Source organism: Rutidosis leptorrhynchoides, chromosome 1 (assembly GCF_046630445.1).
Source record: "Rutidosis leptorrhynchoides isolate AG116_Rl617_1_P2 chromosome 1, CSIRO_AGI_Rlap_v1, whole genome shotgun sequence".
In the NCBI taxonomy this organism is placed as follows: domain Eukaryota; kingdom Viridiplantae; phylum Streptophyta; class Magnoliopsida; order Asterales; family Asteraceae; genus Rutidosis; species Rutidosis leptorrhynchoides.
Genome location: NC_092333.1, coordinates 558,097,801 through 558,117,931, shown reverse-complemented (window position 1 = coordinate 558,117,931; position 20,131 = coordinate 558,097,801). Strand labels below are relative to the sequence as shown.

General features: G+C 36.5%; 1 protein-coding gene across 2 annotated transcripts; it reads left to right on the top strand.

Moving 5' to 3' along the window:
- The first annotated feature begins 7,609 nt into the window (after positions 1-7,609).
- On the top strand, positions 7,610-13,294 carry LOC139880653 (casein kinase 1-like protein 11). Of its 2 annotated transcripts, none has more exons than XM_071865494.1 (14): positions 7,610-8,309; positions 8,412-8,452; positions 9,315-9,384; positions 9,636-9,784; positions 9,862-9,957; positions 10,125-10,192; positions 10,712-10,773; positions 11,034-11,097; positions 11,194-11,278; positions 11,353-11,479; positions 11,584-11,678; positions 11,962-12,025; positions 12,429-12,541; positions 12,680-13,294. In XM_071865494.1, the coding sequence occupies exons 1-14, from the start codon at positions 8,234-8,236 to the stop codon at positions 12,932-12,934; spliced, it is 1,365 nt and encodes a 454-aa protein (XP_071721595.1). In that variant the 5' UTR covers positions 7,610-8,233; the 3' UTR covers positions 12,935-13,294. The 2 variants fall into 2 exon arrangements, with proteins under 2 accessions (XP_071721595.1, XP_071721596.1); XM_071865495.1 differs by having other exon boundaries at positions 7,611-8,309; positions 11,584-11,657.
- Positions 13,295-20,131: the final 6,837 nt, after the last annotated feature.

Genomic DNA, 20,131 nt, shown 5'->3' with positions numbered 1-20,131 from the left:
AGCAAATGAAACTCACCTTAGCAGCATATAAAGTCGTTCACCAAAATGTGACCGAAACTCGGATTACCAAATAACCGTAGATCTCAACCTAAAGAACATATGTTGGTCAATAAATGTCTATCAAGATAGGTCAGGTCATAGTGTATCACAATCCTAATGCTCGATATCGACATACAAAAGTTATCCAAAGTCGTTTCAAAAAGTCAATTTTGACAGTTGTTTAACAAAACGAGACGTACCTTATATAAGGATTCATTTACTCGGTTGGTAATGTTCAAAAATCCAATTTATCAATCTCGTAAACAAGTTGTTTAAATCTTAATTGTAAATTCAAAAGCAATTTCAATTAACGTTAATCATAATTCAGTTGATCATATCTTTTAATCCGTTCATCGAAATTATTCGATATCTAAATGAAAAGTTATTGATTTTTCGCCAGCTTTCCAAAAACATGTATATCATATACCTTTTACCAGTAATATATGTAATTAATTCGTGATTTATTATAAACTGTTTAACGACGAAATTTAGCATACTCGTATGTATAAATATATATACTCGAGCACTAGACATGGATACGCAATTAATATATAAAAGATAAAATATGAGTGCTTACGTATCAATATTGAGATTCAATATTGTAGGAAAGTACGTAGACGTAACGGAGATGATAAACACTAGGTTTGATTCATAAATATACCCCCGAACATTACCCATAATTTTCTTAGCTCTATCCCGCTTGAAAACCATTTTGACGCTCAAGACCTCGTCGTAGTATTTTATGTATAATACTAATTAATAATATTACTAATAATAAGATTAATAATAATATTAATCTTAATAATAATAATAATAATATAAATAATAATAATAAATACTTACGAAGTAATATTAATAGTATGAGAAAACATAACTGAAATCGTGCAATTTATAGAACCTTTTCTGAAAAAGTACCCCATGCGATCGCATGGGATTTGTGCTTCAAGGCCATGCGATCGCATGGCCCTCTGATCCAGCTCACAAACTTTTAACTTTTTGTTTGTCGACATAATTTTATATAATATATATAATATATTTAATTTATATAATTAATTATATATTATATTAAATTCACATGCATAGTTGATTTGTAATTTTTGTTCCGATAAGTCGTACGTCATCACTCGACTTATGTCCCGGTTCAGGTTTTTCAAATGTCCTTTTGTACGCTGAGAAAACTTGTATTTTACATTTCGTGTCACGTACCTTTGTCAAAATATAGCCTTAAATTATCCCTAAACTATACCACTCAAAGTATATCTTAAACTTTCGAGTATTTTGATCATTTACTTCTATAAATCATCGTCTCGCTATTTGTTAATATATATATAATAACAATTCGTTTTTATGACCAAATTAATATTATATTTTATCGTATTGTTAAATATATATTTTCAATATTAATAAACACGTTTTAAAATACATATCGCAAGTTATTCATATATCTAATTCCAACAGTTGATATTCCTTATTATTGTATGTGTCAAAATTACGTTATTTAAACAAACACTTTACCATTTATTCCGAATACCGTTAATAATGAATGATTTCCCAAATCAACGTGGACCTTACAACAGAGACCCGTAATAATATCATAATCCTTAAGGGACTCAATAATTATCTTTTAATTCAATCGTTTGGCATAATCTTTTAACTCTGTATCTAAATATATCAATCAGATAATCAAACCAATAAGTTTAATGCACAGTATCATATACTCAACACTTTGTTATGTTTTCAAGTTATGGTATATATATGTATCTATTTACATAAAATTGTTCGCGAATCGTTGAGAACAATCGAAAGGTAATTGAATAGTTCAAAAATTTTGAGATTCAACTTTACAGACTTTGCTTATCGTGTCGGAAACGTTAAAGATTAAGTTTAAATTTGGTCCGAAATTTTCGGGTCATCACAACAGCAGATCAGCGTATGATGCTCAGGTGGAGCATAATCAGCGGATGTTAGCAGAGCAGCGTAGACATAACGAGGATTTGATGACTTGGCACCAAAACAATTATGGGTCGATTAACACAACTTTTGGACAGTTTGGAACAGAGTTGGGTCATTTGGGAGAGCGTGTTGACAGGGTTGAGTACGATGTTAGGGGAATTAGGGCCCACAATCAGTGGGAGGTCCATCAGCGACAAATTCAGCGTCAGATGCGTCAGCACCCGGAGGCGTATATTCCGACGCGCACTACCATTCCCGATTATACGTCAGTTACTCCTTCGAGACCGGATCCTTCATATGACCCCTACCAAGCTTGTCAGGGTACGTATGGTGTGAATTGGGACCCTACCAGAGATTTTTGGCCGAGCAGTGATTGATTGTTGCGCATGTTATGTTGTATTTATTTGAGACTATTTCTTTTTAATTTGGTCTGTACTTGAATAATTTTATTTTCTGTTTATGTACTCTGCAACTTATTTGAGGGACAAGGCGTTTCGGCATCAGGTGGTGCCACCTTGTCCCGTTTATGTAGTTCGTTGATTTTTATTTTCTTAGGTTTGTTGGTGAAACGATTTTTCAAAGTCTGGCATTAAGTTCAGCAAAACTGCATGATTGATGATATTGGTGTGATGATCGGGAATGGACGATGTTCTTATGCTGGCAGTCAGTTCAGCGCCATCTGTCACTGTCATTCCACGATCAGTGGTTAACTCGATAAGTTTTTATTTTTCTTACCCTTTCGATTTTAATCTATTTTTGATCTCAAGTAATGGGGACATTACTTGATCTCAAGTGTGGGGTGGGGATGTAAAATCTCTCGGGTTGGTTGTTAATGAAATCATCATCATACTAGTGTTGATATTAAAAGACTTGACGTTTCACGGGGTTTTGGTCGTAAAAAAAAAAACTTGAAAAAATTAGGGGAAAAAAATGAGAAAAGTTAGTTTAAAAAGAAAAAAAAATAGAAAAATAATTAAAAATTCGACCAAAACCTTTGTTTTTGGTATGGCTTGGTATTTTATATTATATTTCATGATTTCAAAGAAGCCAAATGTGTTCCACATGTTCATTACCATTGGACATGAAATCCTACGAGTTCGGGGAACTCAATAATAGGTCACCTGTACCAAAACGGGTGTAAACCGTGAGAGAGCGGTGATTGTGACCGAATCACGTGCCAGATCAAAAACTTTTGGTTACTTGGTATAGCAGACTTCCAAAACTATACCATTTTATTATTACATCATCTAATGGTGTGATACTGTGGGAAGAGGAGCCTCGAGCTTCACCAGTGTTGTCCTTTTTAGGAATAATAGCTACGTGCTTGTGTTTGCTTAGACAACACAACCCATAGCCAAAAGCTATGGCACCCAAAGGTTTTTGGGATTTAAACTGAGTGTCAATTGAAACAGATTGGCACTTCTGAGTGACTCAGATCCACTCATTAAGGAAGTAAAGTCTTTCGACCGTTCCACTTGGTACGTATACCTCTTAAGCGTGCCATTTCATTACCCATCATTTCACGACGAGGTACTGTTAGAGGAGAAAGTCTTGAACTTTCAAAACATATTCATTATTCTGAATGTGAAACCCTACATGAACATAAAAATTCATACGTTGGTCATCTGCACCAAGGCGGATGTCAACCATATGAACGGTGATAGTGGCATGTGGTCGAAACCGGACCATTCGCTAGATTGAAAACTTAAACAGGGTGATCCTCATTGTTTCTCCTAACAAGGACAATGTTGCACCCGACCACCTTATTTAACCACACAGGATGTATCTTTTCCATCCTTAAGGGAGTCAATTCTCCCGAACGACACACTTGCTGATTTGTTTCAGAAGATGTAGTCCAGACCAGTTGTAGGGTGACGAAAAATCTTGAAAAGTCATTGCTAAAATCGACTGGAAATCTACCAGGCCTCAACGTCAAACAGGGAAACTGGTAGTCAAAGCTTATCTCAATGATGGAGATTTGCTAGCCAAATGGGAAGCGCACCATGATACACAAAATGTCAGTGATTGATCAGATTCCCAATGGATAACCTCCGGAAAGGTAAGATATCAGCTTTTAAGCCTGATGAACCTCAATCTTTATGGTTGACATAACGGATTAGATGATCACCTCATGATTATCGATGATATCTGGACGTAGTATGTATCCTCCTAAGCACATTATTTTCTTACCGACATCTCGCGATGTTAGGTACTATGGGAGGCTTGGCTTGACTAATTGCGGGGTAGCCCGTGCGTTCTTTTGGCACATTTGTTCGATTGCTATACTTTGTGGTGCTCGGTTTCCACTTGATTCCCGTTTTCTTTGAAGACTTATTTATAATTCAAAATTTTCTACTTCATCAGTATGGTACGTTATTCGAGATTATCTTTGGTTACCGTTACTATATCCATTACATATTGATTGCGGTTTGGGAAGTTATTTTGGGGGGAATGCAAGTGGGAAACATGGTTGTTATTTACTCCAAATCGTGCCCACGCTAGTTGTTGTTGGTTTGGTTTCTTGTTCGTTTGGTTCTACATACATGTCTGAAGAGTTATTATATGGTAGAAGATTATTATAGAGTTTAATTGCTTGAGGACAAGCAAAACTCTAGTGTGGGGTTGTTTGATATCGCATATTTCATACGTGTTTTCCTTAGCGATATCGGGTACATTTTGGTCCTTTTGGATACGATTTGGTGTTATTTTGATAAGTGTTTTGAAAGTTCGAGTTCTAAGACCAAGGAGATGAATTTTGAAGATATTTGATGGTTTTTAGTGATTTTATATGAAACTATGAAAGCAAGTGAAAGGGATTGGTTTGATTCGAGTTTGGTTCGAAAACAGGTGATTTTAGTGAGTTTTCAGCTCAGATTCAGCAAAAAGAGGTCTGGAGCGCCGCTCCAAAAGGTGGCGCGCCGCTCCAGTAGGCTAGAAAATAAGTTCGACAGTTTTCAGAAGACCAGAAAGCAGTTTTACAGCAAATGGCGCGCCGCACACCCATTTGGCGCGCCGCGCGAGTACCTGGCGCGCCGCGCCACTTTGAGTCCGGTTCAGGATTTGTTTCCTATTTAAAGCCCGAAAAATACCCTAACTTTACACTTTCGCATCCAGACGATTTTCAGCAGCTTTTTGACGAACTTAGGTGATTTTTGGGGTTTCTCAAGGTCATTCTAACACATCAATCATTCCGGAAACAAGTCTCGATCCATCTATCAATCAAGAACACAATTTTCATTAGGTTTAATTCTTATCATCATTATGAATACCTTTGATTGTTTATTTGTGATTTTTGTTCTAGCCATGATTGGCTAAGCTTTTAATGTTTGTCTAGATTGAATATTTTCATGTGTTTGGATGATACTTTAATGTTTTATTGATTAATGCATGATAATTATGAGTTTTGATTAAGAACCATTCTTGTGGGAGTTGATTATTGTTACTAGGTTGATTAGTGAATCTTGTTTGAACAAAGGAAACCCTGTTTCAATTTAGTGATCTAATTTCCAATTGATTTGTCTTAACCGATTGGGTGCTTACTGGACCAAGGGGGTAAACCGGGTAATAAGGATTAAACAAAACAGGGGTGAATTGTGTGGAGCGAACGCGTAACCAATTGAATCTTAATCTTATAATTAGCTAATTACTAAGTCACAAACGGAAGAGGTCTTTGGTGAAAGGGAACCCTAAGCCAATAAATCCTAGTTTAACGTGTTTGCTAAAAGAGAACTCTGGGTAAACCGACTCTGTAATTGCGTGCATTGATAAATAGAACTAGTGCTTAATAACAAATCATCCAACACTGCGAATAGGAGATCTAGGCGAACATTCTTTTATCTATTGAATTCAAACTATCTTTATTTTCCGTTGAGTCTGCAATTTGATTTATTTAAACTTAAAAACCCAAAAATATTGTCTTTTACTTTTGATCAATCTTTGATTTGGCTAATCGTTAAATAGCCAAAAACAAACTATCTCGTACTTTCAATTTTCATAGATTAACTTAGTTTATTTTATTAGTTACAATCTTAATTCTCACGTTTAAACTGTCCTTGGAACGATTTCGGAATTACCAATTTTATACTATTACACGATCGGGTACACTGCCCGTTAGTGTGTAGTAATCTTTTAACCGGCATTTTCCATTATAAATTATAGACACGATTTCACACATCAGTCGTGCTTTTGAAGATGCATTGGGTCTGTTTAATAAAACGGTTGGGTTTGATATTTTAGGTAATCCGAGTGAGGTCGCTGCTCCAATACTCATGAAGAAATTGGCAGATGTTTATTTCACAAAGGTTACCGCTTCTGCAGAATCCACTTTTTCGTTATCTCCCCGACAATCGGCCTTATGGAAATCACAGCAGGGTGATCAATCCTCTGCTTGGCTAAGGGCAGTCCCTATTTTGGGGTTGGGTCAGACGATGAACGCAAAGACTTACCGATGTGTGTTGTGCTACCGGTTGGGTGTTCCATTGTTCTCTATCTCGACGGCATGCTCTGCCTGTTCAAGGGTTTTTACTGGGGATATTTTCGGGGATCACGCGGTGTCTTGTGCTGGTATGGTGGGTATTAAGCATCGACATAATGTTGTTCGGGATTCCCTTGTTGATGTTTGTTATCGATCTGGGATTTTAGCGAGAAAGGAGGTTGACATTGGGTTGTCTGGAGGGAACGACAGGGACCTCAGACCTGCAGATGTGTTACTTTATTCATGGGAGTGTGGTCGCGATGTTTGTGTTGACTTGACAGGGTCTTCTCCTTTGACACAGTCTGGGCTTTCTGACTTTGTCCCTGGAGGTGCTGTGGTTGATGCGGCTCGTCGGAAGCGGGTTAAGTACGAATCTAGCTGTCAGGCGATTGGTTATGGTTTCATTCCTTTCTCATTTTCTTCCCTTGGGGAATTAGAGAAGGAGGCTGTTTCTTTGCTAAAGCGGGTTCAGAAGAGTTCGATGGCGCAAGATATTGGTGCCGGTGCTGCTGCTCATATTTTTACTAGGATATGTTTTGCTATTGCTAGAGGTGTGGGGGCCCAGATTGTCTCTAGGCTTCCCACTAATTTTTTGTAAGTTTTAAAACTTTTAAGTTTATTATTATAATAATAATAATAATAATAATAATAATAATAATAATAATAATAATAATAATAATAATATCATGCTTTTTAAATTTTTCTTTTTTCAAAAAGTAAAATAATTTTGTTAATTATAACCATATGTACATGTAAAATAATGTGAAAATTAAGTTTTTATTTATTTATTTATATGTAATAGTATATGTTTAATCATTATTTCATTACAATTACAATCACTTTTAAAGTTAATAAAAAAAAAGTCTCATGGATTAGCAGATCATGTTTTTACCAGTGACGGGTAGTATATGCCCACGACCCGCCCGCGACATGTCAGCGGATATAATTTTTTACCTGTACACGTATCCGCAGGTACAATCTAACGATTTTACCCGTTCACTACAGATTGGGTATCCACGGATCACCGTTTTTTCTCGCCAATTGGCATCCCTAAATTTCATTCTCCTTATTTTATTTAAATTTTGTGTGAGCAAATTATTTGCCTACTACTAGAAATCAACGTGGATTAGAATTAGATGACGTTAAAGTAGTTAAAAATCAACGGAGTAATTTACCCTTCATTTCCTTCTCATTCTCTCAAAATTCATCGCAAAACCTTTTTCTTTGGCTCGTCATTCATTCATCAAATCAATTCCCCACTCTCTTTCACCAAATTCATATCAATCAAACCAACAAAAACCCTCAATCCATCTCCATGTTTTCTTAATTAATGAGCGTCGTCATTCTGTCCAATTTGACTCGGTGCTAAACAATTTCAATCGGAAATGTTACAATCAACAGAACTCTCTCTCTCTCTCTCTCTTTTTTTTTTTTTTTTTATATAATTAAATTAGGGTTTCCTCGGTTATATAAATGAACAATTCTTGACCTTTTATATTCAAGAACATAAATAATACGGAGTATTTGTTTTCTATCTGTATAGTGTGAGTGGATACCCGAACCGGAACCAATTGTTAATTTGAGTTGTTTTTGGCGGAACCGCCAATTTGCGGTTTTGGTTTTATAATTTATAATTCTCAAGCAGGGTTGAGTTTTTTACAAACCCTAGCGAAAGATATAATTACGTATATATGTGTATATACATCTGAGTATAGATAAGTATTATTTGTTGACCTAGAGATTCAATTGAAGCGATTAGTATTAATTATGGATCGTGTTGTTGGTGGTAAGTATAAGCTTGGTAGGAAAGTTGGGAGTGGATCTTTTGGTGAGATTTATATAGGTATGTTTATGGTTCTTGTATTAATTTTAAAAAATATGCATATATGTATATGCTGTTATAGTAACTGTAAAAAAATATTGTTTTGGTTTGTTGGATATGCAGGTGTACATATTCAAAGTGGGAAAGAATATGCTGTTAAGCTGGTATTGATCTCTTTTCTTGATGTTGTTGATGATTTTGACGTTATAATTGCGTGATTAATTTATCTTCTATGGTTGATGGCTGATTGATAAATTTGGAAAGTTATGATTATGTAGTGTAGAATTAGGTAAAATAAAAATCCAAAATACAGTGATCACCTAACATTAGGAACTGAGTAACTCGTCCCATTTAGATACATGAAATTCCTTCTATTTTCCAAACCCAAGAGAAACTGAAATTCCATAATCATAACGGGCGTGACTTTTTTTGGAAATTGTTCTTCGAAAGCTCTGTCAAATTCATCTAAAAAAATAGAAGCGCACGCCACTCACACACACACACACAACTTGACCCACCAGAAGAACAAGCTATCAAAAATTAAAGCAACCGCAATTAAACCTGAATTAAAACTATGTATGCTTCTCCATGGAGGAAGTGAGTATTATTTATATGTCTCCTTTTATTGAAGTTGCATTGTTTTTTCTTCCAATTGTGTCTAACGGTATACTCAATATAATATTGCTGAGTGTTTTTTTTAGTTATATGCATTTACTGAAGCCCAAATTTTGGTTTGTTCGTGTGCTGCTTCGACTCTTTATATTTTCAATGCAAATTTTGTGAAGGAATCTATTTATAGCTTTACGTTTAAGTTTGATTTGTGTTCAAAGTTAAAATGTAAGTTGGTTTTTTCGTTTGCTAGAACGAAAAGACGAATGCCAGACTTTTGTGATGTTGCTTCATATCTTCTATTAGGAGTTATTTTTACTATCAACATTGTTACCGTGTGCATCTTCTCTATTAGATAATTTTTCATTTCTTGTTCCATCAATATCATATTAATTTCTGTGTTGCTACAATTTTCAGGAACCGTCCAAGACAAGGCATCCTCAACTTCATTATGAATCAAAAGTATATAAGCTTCTCAAAGGAGGAGGTAAGGTCAAGTACTTGAAGTAACTTGAGATGTATATTGTTAAAGTATGGTCAGAGTACGTAAGAATCGCTTGTTTGTATAACATGGTCATATTACAATATCAATTATAGAATTGTATATGCTAGATGAAACAATATACAGTCTACTATTTCACCTTAAGGAACTTTGCCTTCACATTGGCAAGAACTTTTTTTTATCTCAATATGTGTAAAAAGTATATAAGATGCCATTTGTGTTTGTCCTTAATGAAGCGGGAGTACCTAACCTTGAGTGGTACGGAGTTGAAGGCGAATACAATGTTATGGTCATTGACCTCCTTGGACCTAGCCTTGAAGACCTTTTCAACTATTGTGGTAGAAAGTTCTCATTGAAGACAGTTTTAATGCTTGCAGATCAACTAGTAAGTCTTTGTGATCATATATTATTTAAAGAGTGATTTTGATTCAAGAGTCGTTAATTATTAATTTAACTTCGCAGATAAGTAGAGTTGAGTACATGCATTCAAGGAGTTTTATTCATCGTGACCTAAAGCCTGACAATTTTTTAATGGGGTTGGGCCGCAGGGCAAATCAGGTGAATCTCCAGTTTCTTAATCTTTTGCAGCCTCTCTTTTTTTTGGCTTAATTTGTTTCCTAGTATCTGCTTTATATGTAAATGATGATAGTGACATTATTATATAATTGTAATTAATTAGGATTAAACTGCGCCTTTTTGATATTGTATCATGGTTGTTTTGATAGGTGTGCATCATTGACTTTGGTCTTGCAAAAAAGTATAGGGATCATATTCATAGACATATACCTTACAGGTAAGTTGACTACCCTCAATGTGTATTTCTATTGTTTTTAGTAAGCTGATAACCCTAATGATATTAAAATAAATAAAAATAGAAAAGTGCCGTACTTTCTCCAGAGGCTAGTTCTCTCCAATGATGTTCAATTTGATCCTGATCAATAATTGAATTAAAGCATACTAATTTATATACCATGATCTATTTCAGTAGAGTGATTAAATTATGGATATAATATTTTGTTACCTATTTCAACCATGCGAAATTATTCAGTTGTTTGACCCTACGCAACGAGAATCTGACATGAACATATTTTCTTAAAAAATTGAGGGTTGATAATATGGCTGTTGCTGCTCATCCCTCACTTCAATAAACTTTTTTTCTTCTTTTCCATCTTTCTTATAAGTATTTTATCATCGTCATTGTTTCTGTATATTTGGTACCATTACGAGATATACTATTTATTCTACTATGGACTCATAATTATTATTAATCCTTATACTAAAAGATAAACAATGTGAATATAATTTTCATTAGGGAAAACAAGAATCTCACAGGCACGGCTCGCTATGCTAGTGTCAACACACACCTTGGAATTGGTGAGTCTTTCTTCACTTTCGTGATATGTTTTGGTTAAAAAAAAGAAAAAAAAATTAACATCTACTTCACATTAAGTTTGTATCATTTTTTAAAGTAATAATTTTGTAATTCAAGGAATGGTTATTAACTGTTGAACGGCTGTCCATTTGAACAGAATTTGTGTGAATCTTAATTTGGTTCATTACTCAATCTGGTAGACTCTCCGTTTTGTTACTTGTTTATAATGCATTTAAGTTTAATGTGCTTATGTCCTATACAGAACAAAGTAGAAGGGATGATTTGGAATCTCTTGGTTTCGTTATGATGTATTTCTTAAGAGGAAGGTGAGCATATGAAGTCGTTACCTAACTAACTTCATGCCAATCATTGGCTTTTATTTATGTATTTATTTATTTATTCTTTCTTTCTTGTTGCATTAGCCTTCCATGGCAGGGATTGAAAGCAGGAACCAAGAAGCAGAAATATGACAGGATAAGCGAAAAGAAGACGTTGACTACATTTGATGTAAGTTTAAAGGCAAGTTTGTGTGGTTATGCAGTTTTATTAAAAGTTACGTGACACTAAATATATCTTAACAGGTGTTATGCAAATCGTATCCAACAGAGTTCAACACGTACTTCCATTATTGCCGATCATTAAAATTTGATGAAAGACCGGATTATTCATACTTGAGGAAGCTTTTCCGAGACTTATTTATTCGTGAAGGTGAAAGAAGTCTAAATCACTTGATATTTTGATGTTAATTATCATCAATACAATTACATTATAGACATTCTTGGTTTTAAAAGATAATTGTATGTATTTATCAGGCTATCAATTGGACTATGTCTATGATTGGACCATACTGAAGTATCCACATGTCAATGCCAACTCCAGAGGACTAGTCAGTGAAAGACAGATTTATGTTTGTTATACCTATATATTTATATTAATATTTAATATTTAATTTTTATATATAAGGGAAGGATCATGATCTAAGTATAATTTTCGGGGAAGGAGAGAAGCAACATTTTCTATCCAAATATTTTTGATGAATATAAAGTAAGATTCAATGAATATTAATCATTGAATTTAGGCCAACAAGTACACTTTCCTTGTTCTATTAAAATTTATATGTCCATCTTGATCCTTCCCCTTATACAAATGTTACCAATAAGACGAACTAATCATGTGTTTTTTTTCCCCAGATTCAAAGCGGAAATCCTGGTCAAATTACCGGGACATCTGCGGAGAAACCTGGAAGAACCTCAGGTATCATTTAGAGGGATGGTTATTGTTTCAGTGTATTTACTTATATATTCGTAAATCTTACCGAAAGTGATTAGATTTGTACTAGAATCTATACTTTTGGTGATCATATCATACGCAGACCCTAATTATATTTAGAAATTAAGAATAATTTGGATAGGAAGTGTTTTTAGCAACCCAACCCGACATTACCCCCTTTACTTTATTTATTTATTTATTATTTTTTTATTTATTGTGTGGATAAATTAAGTATCTGATGTTATTAAGTTGCACAACGTGTCCATTTGGCCATCTCTACTTAGAAGTATGTTTTGAAAGGAAAATGTTATCTTTGCATTCATAAACGGATTTATATTTTGGCCGTTTCAGTGAGTCTGCCTTACAGATATTTACTTATTTCCTGTAGGTGGACAAGATGTTTGTGGGACAGTTTCTAGAAGAGCTCCATCAAGTGGTGGTCGCCGCCATGAAATTTCAAGAAACATGACTCCGCAAGATGTACCTTCATCAAGAGTAGTAGTAAGTGTCTAAATTTCTCTGTTACATCTTTCTTGGTCAAAAAATGGCATTTCAACTTTGTATCAAGTTAAGATCAATTCTGTGTCCATAAAGTTTTATTTTTGATGCTATTGTTAACTCTGCTAATATAACACACAGAAACCTGACTCGGAGAAGGTTCGATCTTCTAGAAACGAGACCCCCTCAAAACGAGCCTCCTTGTTAACCAGCAAACCAAATTCTTCAGCAGAAGCCACAGATGGCAGATCAAACAGACTCGTGTCTAGTGGTAGGCCCCGCGTATCTACTACTCGAAGAGGAGATGATAACAAACCATCTGGGCTCTCTGGGAATTTAAAGGGTGGCCGAGACGATCCTCTCAGGTGCTTTGAGCATCTCCAGATAAGTAAGTAAGACGACAAGTAATAATAATAAAAGGTGGTAAAACAAAGCCACAATACCTTGTCATTTTAGGTTATGAGAAAATGGAAATTTGTGTGTTGTTCAACTATAAGTTAGTACTCCTTGTATTATATGCATCACTCCTTGGAGTTTGTTGCTGTTGTAATGCTCTTAGCCAAAAAGATTGAGCTTACTTGTATGTGAATTATCGGTCTATATGAACATTAGCGCCGAATGAGACTCGGTTGAACTCTAATACTGTAAGTAGGTTCTATTGTTTTAGTGCATTTAACTTCACCTTAGATGGGTGAAGATAGGTGCAGCAAGAACAAAATTTTTTATAAAATTAAACTGTATTTAACTTCTTTTGCATTGTCATCTTTTCATAGTCTCCAAAGCTATACCTCATATTCATCATATGTTGTATCTTTCTACCTCTTATCCGAACAATGTGTCAAGTGTACTTCTGTTGTTAGGAAGATAATAACGATGTTGTGTTATAATTGAAGAATTGATATGTAAAACTTGTAAGAATTGATCGTTTGTATTGATTGAACTATATTGATACAAGCTGAATTGAATTTACAATGAAATGCTATTCTATTTATGATAAAAAAAGATGTAACAGCTAATTCCTTATTTGGAATGGAGCTTTGTTACTTTTGAAGGAATCTGCTTTTTGACTAAATGGGGAACTAGCCGTTGGTCAACCGTTGGTCAACTCAGGTCAACTCTAGTCAACTGTCTTTATAGGAAATGATGAGCTTATTAAGTTCCGATCCTTTATTTTAACACTCCCCCTCAAGTTGAATAGTGGAATCTTCAAAATTCAACTTGACCAATACTTCGTTAAATAATCTTCCATTAACTGATTTGGTTAGGATGTCTGCGAGCTGGTCTTCTGATCTCACAAATGGTAGTGAGATGATTTCTGCTTCAAGCTTCTCCTTGATAAAGTGTGTCGATTTCAACATGTTTCGTCCGATCATCTGGGTTTTCTGAAATAGCAATAGCTGCTTCGTTGTCGCAAAAAATTTGACTAGTGTCTTCTGGTGGAAATCCGATCTCTGTTAGTAGCTTGCGGATCCATAACGCTTCTTGTACTCCTCGTGATATCCCTCTGAATTCAGCTTCAGCAATTGAAAGAGCTACAACCTTTTGTTTTTTACTTTTCCATGTAACCAGGTTCCCGCCAACCGAGGAAAAATACCCAGATGTGGATTTTCTGTCTCCTTTTTCACCTCCCCAGCTTGCATCTGTATATATCTGAGTTTTGAGGTGTCCGTTGTTTTTAAATACAACTCCATGTCCAGCTGTTCTTTTGAGATATCTAATGATTCTCCACATAGCTTCCATGTGATGTACTTGAGGATGATGCATGAACTGGCTGACGACTCCTACTACATATGCTATATATGGACGAGTATGAGCAAGGTAGATGAGCTTACCAACAATCCTTTGGTATTGTTCTTTATTTGCAAGTTCAGCTCCTTCTTCGATAAACAACTTCTGGTTTGGAATTGCAGGGGTCTCAGCTGGTTTGCAGTCGATCATCCCTGTTTCAGCAAGTAAATCAAGCACATATTTCTTTTGACATATAAATATTCCTTGTTGAGATCGTAAAACTTCAATCCCTAAGAAGTATTTTAGTCTTCCCAAATCTTTCATTTCAAATTCATTTGATAAGTATGTTTTTAAGTTGAAAAATTCATCTCTGTCATTTCCCATAATTATCATGTCATCGACATAAATAATCAAACACGTTATCAGTTGGTTTCTTTGTTTAAAAAATAGTGTGTGATCTGAATTACTTTGTTTATAGCCATATTTTTTCATCGCTAAGGTAAATTTCCCAAACCAAGCCCGAGGAGATTGTTTTTGCCCATATAAAGATTTTTTAAGGCGACAAACTTCCCTATTTTTGAAGTTTTCTGAGAATCCTGGTGGAGCTTCCATATAAACCTCTTCCTTGAGCTCGCCATGTAGAAAGGCATTTTTCACATCAAATTGGTGAAGGGGCCATCCTTTATTTGCGGCAACAGAGAAGAGAACTCTAATGGTGTCAATTTTAGCCACCGATGAGAAAGTCTCGGAATAGTCTATACCGTAAGTCTGAGTATATCCCTTGGCAACTAATCGAGCTTTATATCTTTCAATTGTGCCATCTGGTTTGTATATATTCATCTCTGATTCGCTCTAATGCCTCGCGGCGTCACGACGTGACCAAGATGTTGCCTTCCTCGAAACCAAAACTGCATTTCTCCGGGTTGAGTTTCATATTGATTTTCCTCAAGGAGTCGAACGTTTCTTGGATATCTTTAAGGAGAGACGGCTCCGTATGGCTTTTGATTACTATATCATCAACGTACGCTTCAACGTTTCGTCCTATCTGGTTCTTGAAGGCGGCGTCGATCACTCGTTGATACGTTGCTCCGGCGTTCTTTAGTCCAAAAGGCATCTTTGTATAACAGAAGATGTCGTGATCAGTGTGAAATGTCGTCTTGTCTTCGTCTCCTTCTGCCATTTGAATCTGATGGTACCCTTTGTATGCGTCAAGGAAGCACTTGAATCGATGTCCGGTGAGTGATTCGACCTTCCAGTCAATTTCAGGTAGCGGATAGTTATCCTTTGGGCATGCCTTGTTGATGTCTTTGAAATCAACGCACATGCGCCACGTCCCGTTGGCTTTCTTGACTAGTACCGGGTTAGACACTCAGGTTTGGTAGCGAACCTCTCTCAATATGTTAGCGTCAACAAGCTTTTCTACTTCCTTACGTAGGAACGCGCTTCGTTCGGGCGCCATTCCTCTTTTCTTCTGGCGTACGGGTGTTATGATTGGATTAGCATTTAGATGATGTTCCGCTACCTTCCTTGGAACTCCTGTCATGTCTGACTCTTGCCAAGCGAAAACGTCAGCGTTATTAGACAGCAACTCGCATATGACACTTTTAGTTTCCTCCGAAAGGGTGTTGCCGATCTTAATGACCTTTTCAGGAAACGCGTGATTGATTACGACGCCCCCCTCTTGCTTAGTAGGCGCCGGCTGTGAGACCGGTTGGCTGATATCAGCGCATACTTGAGCACGGTCCGAAAACAAAGTTGCTACGCCTGCCCTTGTGGCGAACTTCAGCATACCGTGAACCGTAGAAGGTATGGCACCTAACTCTTGAAGCGCCGTCCGTCCCAAAATCTCATTGTACTTGGATTGGCTACGAACCACTACGAATGTTAATTGCACGGTACGGGAACGATAGTCATCTCCTAGCGTCACGTCGATAGTGACACGGCCTAAGGGCCAAGTCGTTTCACCTTTGAAACCCGCAACGGGGTGCAATGGGGGTTTGACCTTATCCCGTACGTCCTGCGGTAACTGCAAAAAACAGTGTTCATAGATTACGTCTACAGCGCTACCCGTATCGACATAAATACGTGATACCCGGCAGCGTCCGATTGTTGCAGTGATTGTTAATGGTAGGTCCGTTGTGCATACCTTCCAAAATGCCGGGAACGTGATAGGTGCGCATTCCCAATCTTCTAGCGCTTCGGCTTTCCTTATGTGACCCGAATGCCACATCTGAATCATGTGAATGTGCTTTTCAGGCGCTTTATCTTTTCCTTTCTGCCATGCGAACCTCCTGGTTGCAGATCCTCCTTTGTTCGAGGGTTTTAAGTGATTAAACTCACCTAACTTAAGCCTTTCGATAATGATCTTTTTCAGTTCACGGCAATCGTCGACGTCATGCCCCTTATCTTCGTGAAAGATGCAATACTGCGTTTCGTCTACCGCGAAGCGCAGTTTCATAGGCTTGGGTGGCGGGAAATCTCTGCTTGTCTCTTCCGTTGTCAAGATTTCTTTTGGCGTTTTAGATAGCGACCTTATTAAACTTTCCTCCTCAAGTGATAGCCTCTTAGACCCATAACGTTCGTACGGGCGGTAGTTGTGGCGGTTCCCAGACTTATGATTGGAACGTCCGTAACCGCCACCGCTATTTCCGCCGTTACCCTTATGACTGCTACTTGCGTGACCCTTACCGTTACCTTTGTCATCTTTGTCATTGCGGTCTGTTGTCTTGTGTTCACTGACGGCAGCGTCGGCACACACCTCTGATCATACGTAGTCTCTCACTATTCTCACCGCTTCAACGTACGTTTTTGGCAACTTTCGCCGCATTGCTTTCACTAGAGACAAATGCCTAACCTGACAAATTCCCATGATGTATGCAGAAATTTGCTGCGACTCCAGCAAGTCTGGGATTTTCTGACATTCTGTTGTGAAGCGGGAAGTAAAACTCATCAAAGACTCGTGTGACCTCATTTTGATGTTGTGCGCGTCCAAATGGGTCAGTTCTGTACGTTTAAAATTATGGAAGCGTTGCACGAACTTGGTTCTAAGGTCCGTGAAGCTAGTAATACTCAACGCAGACAACTTGGCAAACCACTCACGCGCGGCGGACTGAAGTTGTCCCGGGAAAATGTGGCATGTTGTAGGGTTATCCCAATGTTGCGTCTTGACGGCGTGCTCAAACTGCTGCAGGAAGTCTTCCGGATCCTAGCTACCGTCATACATCCCTAGCATAAGGGGGTAGTAAGGACGGCAGACAGCGGATGGGTAGCTATTTCTCTGGTAAACTTTTCTGACGTTGCGGAAATTTCGAAGGAACGCTTGACGTTGTCCCCCATCATAGCATACCAGTTATTTAACATGTTGTCCGCCACGTCAGGATGCTCAACCTGGGCACTCATATATTCCGGTGCGGCAAGGATCAAATTATCAATTAGGTCCTTGCGTGCCTCCTCCCTAGTTTTGCCGGAACTCTTACCGGTCTCCGACACTGAACGTGTTGAGATACGGGGTTGTGCCTTGGACATACCGGTAGGCCTTTCGGCACCTTTGGGCATGAGTGAGGGTAAAACGAATCCTCCCTTCGCCAAGAAGCGTATAGCTTCTTCGCTGTTGATGGGTTTTAGCTGATGTACGTTTTCCTCTTGGGTTTCCGTCTCTTCAGAATCACGTTGATCAGCTTCCTTCTCGTCGTCATCAAACTGCAAACGGGTGCCCTTGATGGAATCATTTGGAGTTTCGTAAGTGCTATCGTCATTAGGTTTGAAAGGGTCATATGGTTCTTTGCCATTGTTAGTAGTGGATTGTGGGTTGGAACCTTCTGTCATCTTGCTATGAAAGCGTTGTTAATCGGGTCCCACGGATGGCGTCAAATGATCAAACCAAAATTGTTCGGTCGAGTGCAAGTGAATTAAAAAGAGAGTTTTACCTTTGGAAGGGGTTCATTCTGTTAAATGGGAGATAGATGTGGTGGTGTTGTTTGTCTTTTTTCGAGCCTCCAAGGTAAGCTACAGAAGAAGGTTAGTGTGTATGTAATGATCGGTTGATTGACTGGCCATCAAATAAGGCCAAAGGATGCTATTTATAGATTGATAAATGACGGTTATGCATGATAGCCATTATAATAGCACCCATGATCTGTAACTGCCACTAGAACCTCCTAATCATGCCTACAACTTATTCCACGTTCTCCACGTTCCTGAAATGTAGGGAGGTGGTCCAGCTCAGCAATACCGGGTCAACCTTGTAAATACGTCACTCTACCAATCGCGTTACGGCGACTTGAGTACATGAGTTGTTCGTTTGACTGGACATCGCGTGTGTTCCACGTGACACAAAATTAGGTTCCCAGTGAGCTCGTGTGATAGACGTCATGCGTTGCACGTGACCAGACACGTGACGTACGTCATTATCCCCCAAAAATACTTTAATCTTAGTTTTAAAAATCTATTACTTTTTGTAAAGTAATCACCAAATATATCGCTAATGCACATCCCGCTTTTCTTGAGACGGATCCTACTTTACCAATTACTATACCGTGCCGATCGAATTTTGTGATCCGTAGTCGTGTTGTAGTGGTTTGTTAAATATGGGTTTAGAGCATGTTAAAACTCTAAACTCATATTTTAAACCCCCAAGTCGATCAAAATTAGTATAATGTTAGATGCTATAGTACAAAATTATCATAATATATTGAAGTATGAATGATTCGGCGACTGCCGACGCTGTTTATTAGAGTTTAATACAGTTAAAATACCAATATATAATCAAAGTAAACGGTGATTGTGCATTATTATTACTATAATGATTCCAACACTAGTATAACTTGATGTGTTATTATTATTATATAATATATATAAGTTGTCAACGAATGTGTGTGTGTTCATAATAATAACTAATTTATATTTATATTTTATTTATAGATATAAAGAGAATTATAATAATGTTTAAAAATAATAATAACTTCCTAATATATAATCTCTAGAAACATACAAAGCTTCTATAAAAAGTAAACTTAATTTTATTGAATATAACTTGATGTGTCATTATTATATAATATAAGTTGTCAACAAATGTGTGAGTGTTCATAATAATAACTAATTTATATTTATATTTTATTTATAAATACAAAGAGAATTATAATAATGTTTAAAAATAATAATAACTTCCTAATATATAATCTCGAGAAACGTACAAAACTTCTATAATAAGTAAACTTAATATTATTGAATACAGAGTTAAATGTTAAAGTTTTAATAAAATTTAGTTATTTTAATTATTGATATGAATTGAGGTCCGCATCGCACTCTAAGGTACGTTATATATATATATATATATATATATATATATATATATATATATATATATATATATATATATATATATATATATATATATATATATATATATATAGTGGTAGGATTAAGAGGGAAGTAACCATTCGGGGGAAGCGAGGGGAAGCAAAAACTTTTTTTTTTTCGTTTTTTGAAAAAAACTTTGTTCACGAACATTATAGATGAGATGAAAATATAAACATTTAGTAGAGACACTTTGTGATAAATGTTTTTATTTTGGCGGGAAAACGCTCGAAGAAGTAATATATAACAATTATCGTGTTTTTCGAGCGTATTTTGAGGTTTTAGCTATTGAGGTTTAGATATTAGGGTTTATAGGGTTTAGATATTAGGGTTTAGAAATTTAGGGTTTAGATTTAGGGTTTAGATTTAGGATTTAGATTGAGTTTTTAACAAGAACGGTTTAGAGTTTAGGGTTTAGGGTTTAGGGTTTGGTGTTTTGGGTTTATGGAATAAACCCAAAACACCAAACCCTAAACCCTAAACTCTAAATCGGGCTAAATTTTACTTCAC